The 6,000-nt window shown below is 33.7% G+C and overlaps 1 protein-coding gene across 1 annotated transcript; it reads left to right on the top strand.

Annotated features, from left to right (window-relative positions):
• The first annotated feature begins 3,390 nt into the window (after positions 1-3,390).
• On the top strand, positions 3,391-4,414 carry LOC144963925 (organic anion transporter 3-like). The gene has a single exon (XM_078897870.1). It carries the CDS (start codon positions 3,484-3,486, stop codon positions 4,378-4,380), a length of 897 nt encoding a protein of 298 aa, XP_078753996.1. The 5' UTR covers positions 3,391-3,483; the 3' UTR covers positions 4,381-4,414.
• Positions 4,415-6,000: the final 1,586 nt, after the last annotated feature.

Below are 6,000 nucleotides of genomic sequence, written 5' to 3'. Positions count from 1 at the left end.
TCTGTTACATTTTCAGAAGTACGTAGTAACTTTAAATTTTTCATCGAGAAGCAACAACCGCGATATGACTCGAGTTTCATTCAGAGCTCAAATTGCATCATTTTTACTGCTCTCTTGGTGGTTAGAATGATTGTGCCGGTGGTGGTAGCAGTTGGAATAATGGTAGCGATGGTGGTGGTGGTGGAGGAGGAGGAGGAGGAAGAGGAGACGGTGAGGGAGGATGTAATTATGGTAGTGGTTTTGGTGGTGCTGTTGGTTAGAATGATAGTTGTGGAGACGATGACGAAAATTATATGATGATGTTGATATTGTTTTTATTGCTATTGTAGTATTTGTTGTTAATGTTGTTGTTGTTGTTAATGATGATGATAATGATGGCAACGACGATGTCGTCGACAATGATGATTACCGTACGATATTACAAAGTTTATTCAATCTTATGCTTTCGCCATTAAATCATACACTTTGATGACAACATACATGAAAATGGAAAAAAAATGGTAAATGGAACCAAACAATAAATTGTTACCATTAATAACCACTAAAAATACAACAATCGTAATACCACCAATACGTACAATAATAATAATAATAATAATAATAATAATAATAATAATAATAATAATAATAATAATAATAATAATAATAATAATAATAATAATAATAATAATAATAATAAATAATAATAATAATAATAATAATAATAATAATAATAATAATATTACCATCATCATTACTACCACCACCATCACTATTACCACCACCACCATCACCATCATTATTACGTTTCCAATCCGTTTTTCTCGTTTTTTAAAATTTGATACCTTAATAGACGAAAATTCCGGTGATTTTTTTAAAGGATAGTTAAAATATCTACCATTTTATTAACCCTGAAAACTACGATTTTTATTTTCCTATTTCAAGTAGGCAGGTCTGCTATGACAAGTATCAGTTCCATAGTCAAAAAAAGACAAATTAAAAACAAAGTTTACTTAATCTTAGGCTGTCGCCAATAATTCATACAATACAATTAAGACAAAATAATGCTACCAATCTCTCCTCATGCATTCGTTAGACTATAACAATAACGACCGTGTTATCTTTACTCCTTACCCAACCAACCCCTAGCTTCCCGATTCTTCATCGCGAACTATTATGTATGTATTAGCTTCAGGACGGGCAAGTACGGAATCTGCCCACCCTTCCTTTAAACGTCTTTATTTCCTCTATAACTTAGAATTCAACTCTCTCCTTTCTCAGAAGAGTATTTCTCGTATACTAATTCAATTTTTGAGTAAACCAAAATGGTGGGGGTTGTATTTTATATATTTATTTAGTCGTGACTTCTGAATAAAAGTGTTTTATTAGAGGGAATGCAATAGAAAATACATTGTTTTGCAAAAATATTTAGTCTGGCAATAAAAATACAGCGGTAATTACTTTAAGAATTTTTTTTAAAAAAGGAACAAATTAATTTGTTTAAAAAAAACAAAACAAAAAAAACAAAACAAAAAACAAATAAGACAACAATTTAAATAAATGAATTTTGAGAAGCACTAAAGAAAACGAGAAAAAAAGAGATAATTTAAATGGATAAACAAATATATTAAAACAACACAAGTTAATACTAACTTGATATAATATTAGTAAATTGATACATTTAATTCAATACTGGAACCTTCCCAATGTTATTACATCAATGGTACCAGCACAAGTAAGGCAATAAATAAAAAAAGTTCGTTTGCCAAAATCTCTATTTAGTGCTCACTGGTTTATAAGGTGGGCTCATTTGAATTAGCCCGACCTAGAACTAGAGAGGCCAGACAGCAAAATCATCGTCAGGCGACGTGACGATGAGATGACGATGTGGGCGGAGTGGAGTGGTTGGGAAAGGGGGGGGGGGGGGGGTGATAAAAAAAGAACAGGAGCGTATCCTGGTTTATGCATTACGGGGTGCATGGTGATTCGCAATCTATCAAAAATACATACAAATTGATTTCAGTACGAAGTATCAAGTTTAAGTACTAACTTTTAAAATTATCTAATTTAAATTAGATTATTTCGGACCTGGTAATACAGCTTATAACTTGAAAAAAACAGGCTGGTATTTGCCCACCCTGCCCAATATTACCAGCCGTCCCTGAACGGTACTATCATCAATTGTATATCATAGGTTAGTGACCGCATTAATTTGATATAAAAGTCGTCTTTATACGAGAATTAATTCCAAACGTTAATGAATATTGGTCATGATCGTGTTAGGAAGATGACATCCGATTTGATTGATGGGAGTGGGAAGACCAGCAATGAATACTTGGTGCGAACACCTAATCAGCTGTTTGTCTTATCGGCCAATGCCGTGAAATGCTCAGGTGTGCTTTTAAAAGTGCCATTTAGCTCATACGTGATATTAATAATAATAATAATAATAATAATAATAATAATAATAATAATAATAATAATAATAATAAAATATAATAATAAGGACAATATTAATAATAATAATATTATTATATTATTATTAATTATTATATAATAATAATAATAATAATAATAATAATAATAATAATATAATAATAATAATAATAATAATAATTAATAATAATAATAATAATATAATAATAATAATAATAATAATAATAATAATAATAATAATAATAATAATAATAATAATAATAATAATAATAATAATAATAATAATATAATAATAATGGTTTTTGTTTTGTTTTTTAAAAACAAACATTGTATTTTTGAGCGCTCTACGATATCACGAGGAAGGTCTCAGAGCGCTTTTCAGAAACATCGACAATTCAATTTTGAAAAAGAAAATAAGATTAAGATGCTTCTTAAACATTTCTTCCGATAAGCAATGTCGTGTTTCTTTTGGAAGTTTGTTCCAGACGGTTGGAACGTTTCTATAAAAAGTGAGTCCTCCACATAACACGTAAGAGATCTTTCCAAGAGAAACGAACAATTTTCGATCGGATGACGAGCGAAGGGATCGGGTTGTTGTATAGAACTGCATTTTGTCGTAAAGTTTGTCGTAAAGATAAATTGGTTGACACGTGTTGGGACCATTAAAACACAATACCAGAACTTTGTATAATATTCGCTCCTTACAAGGAAGCCAGTGTGAAGCTCTATTAGCAGAGATGACGCATGATGTTTCTTGCTGCGTTCAAGGACTAATCTAAGTGAAGATATAAAAACGGTATTCTGTGTTGCAGAAAATGCAATTAGTTTTTGTTGATTAATATATAGATATGGTTTTTGTTTTTGTTTTTCTTATTTTAGAATCTGGTAAAGCTGGAGTGATCATCGAAAGACTTGTGGGTTGTGGCATCGTCCAAATCATTATCACCATCTTCTTGTTCTTCATAACAAACCTCTCTTCAGCTTTTACAATGCTTCTCATGGCATTCGGAAACTACATGCAACGGCATCTTCAATTCAAACGACTCTTTCCCGTTGACTGACAGCAACATGAGTATAGTCCAAATCCTAAATTTCGGTCAGACTTCAAAAACAAATGGAAGTGAAATCTTATTGGCCAAGTCACAGCAGCGGAATGCAAATGGTACAGGACTAGTGTCTGAAGAGGAACTTTATCGTTACGCTGTACGCGAAAACTGTCCATTATTTACTTCTTGTAAAGATATAGAATTTGACCCAACAACGTCTACTATTGTGTCTGAATGGGGACTTCTCTGTGATAAGAAATGGATATCTTCTATTATCATATCTATACAGATGGCTGGCGTATTAGTCGGATCTTTGCTGGTCGGACATCTTGGAGACGCTTTCGGAAGAAAACCCGTTGTTTTTGGATCTGTGCTGGCTACTGCATGCCTCAACAGGATTTCCTCATTTTCGGTTTCATGGGAAATGTTTGCAGCAATTCGTTTTTTGCTTGGAATCACTTGCGCTCTTGTAATGTGTATTTACTACGTTCTCGCAGCAGAGTTTGTACCACAAAAATGGCGTTCCGTTCTTGTTGGTGTGCCATGCTGGAGTATAAACGCTATACTATGGGCTTTAACATGCATGGGTTTAAAGAACTGGCGTCATATTCAAAGAGTTTCTGCCATTGTAGGAGTTGTCGGTTTTATTCCAGCATTATGGATTCCTGGGAGCCTAAGATGGTGGGAAGTGAGAAACAAATCTATCAAGTTTAAACGTGCTGCTGAAAAAATTGCCAGAACAAATCGTAAGCAATTACCTTCTTTTGAAATATTACAAGAAATGGCAAACTCTGGCAATAAGCGCAGTGGTGCAAGCACTGGGAAGATGTACAATTCCCTTCATCTTTTTAATAAACAAAATGCAAAGCGCACAGTTATGTTCACCTTACCATGGTTCGCCCTTATCACCGTAGCATAATCATTGACATTTGGGGTCAAGGCTCTGCAAGGAGACTTCTATATTAACTTAATGGGTTCTCATGTTCTTACTATCCCATGTTCCATTTTTCCTATTTTCCTACCCAATCTTGTAGGTAGAAAATGGGCGGCATTGATTTTTGGCGGAGTAATTGCCATGTCTTTGTTGGGAGCAGCCATTTTTGAGCTGGTTGGCGCGTCAGAATTTGTAAGACGTGTTGGTATTCCTGCCCTTGTATTTACTGCTATAGTGGGCATTGATGGGCTGTGGTGTACGATGTCCATCTTTACTATGGAATTGTATCCCACCGTAATCCGTGGCCTTATTGTGAGCTGGGGAAGTACAGTGGGACGAGTGGGCAACATTCTATCTCCATTTTTATCACCTGAAAAGGCTCATGGTGCCTATGTTTCCTATACAATTATGAGCGCTCTCATATTTGTCTCTTGTGGAATTCTTCTCGGACTTCCTGAAACAAAAGGAATGCCTCTCAGAGACACAATGGAAACGAGAAAAAAGAAAAATGACGCTAATGTTGATAGTGTTGACAATCAATGTCATGATGCTGGATCAAAGTAAAGAGAATGTTAGACATTCTTCTCAGGTTACTTTTGTTTGTGGACTTAAATTCTTCTTGTACTACATAACTAAATGTGAATCTACTACCAGTTGTTTTATTGAGTTTGTTTCTTTCTTTGTTTTTTGTTTTGTTTTGTTTGTTTTTAAATTTGATTATTAGTTGTTTGTTTTTTGCTCGTTAGATTCATCTAGTTAAACCAGATTTCATATGACTCTTTTTATATATCTTACTCATCCTCTCTGCCTAATAGTTTATCACAATCAGATGTGAGTTAGTCAACAAAAAGAAATATAACAGATTCATTTTTGAAAAAAAGAACAACATATTTAACACGTAATGCATCGGATCAAAACCCCTCTTCAACTAATTATAAAATGTGGTTGATTGAAGAAGGGATTAGAGTCCGAAACGATCTTTGTAATTTGTTCATTTTTGAAGGTTTTGTAATACTCGTTTCCGTAACGACTCGATGGGTGAGCATGATTGCAAAATTGTGGCCTCAACATTATGCCTTCTGTTATGGCACATTATATACATACCAAGGACAACAATACTGAAAGGACAATCATATGGAATCTTCAGGCAACGCTAGTGGGGGCCAACAAAAAATAGAGAAAATTTAAACCAAAATAACAGCAGGGGCATTATTATATGGCAAGATCTACCTTTTTAGAGAGTGATTGTGAATTCTGGGTATCAAAAAATATTTAATGATTATTATTATCAGCAGTGAATAAGAGTAGCCAAGAAACGGAAAGGATGAGTAGTTAGATATTCTAAAAACTGACCTTATAGTGATTGATTCAGGATGATTTCTTTAGAAGCTTGATTAATGAATGTACATGTAAAATGATGATGAAGATGAAGGTGAATAATTAGATGAAGGGGAAAGGAGATGTAAAATATCAACAAAGGGAGGTAATCTGCGGAGGATGATCCCAAGAAAAAGATGAATACCAAAATATCTACTAAGGGATACAATAGTCGGATTTTTAATAAGGGGCGCACTTTTGTCTTCTTTTTCTCAGCTGTTCACAATG

This window comes from Berghia stephanieae, chromosome 1 (assembly GCF_034508935.2).
Source record: "Berghia stephanieae isolate SIO BIC M18660-M18661 chromosome 1, UCSD_Bste_1.3, whole genome shotgun sequence".
NCBI lineage: Eukaryota > Metazoa > Mollusca > Gastropoda > Nudibranchia > Aeolidiidae > Berghia > Berghia stephanieae.
Note: the sequence above shows the minus strand (reverse complement) of the source record. Positions and strands in the feature narration are given on the sequence as shown.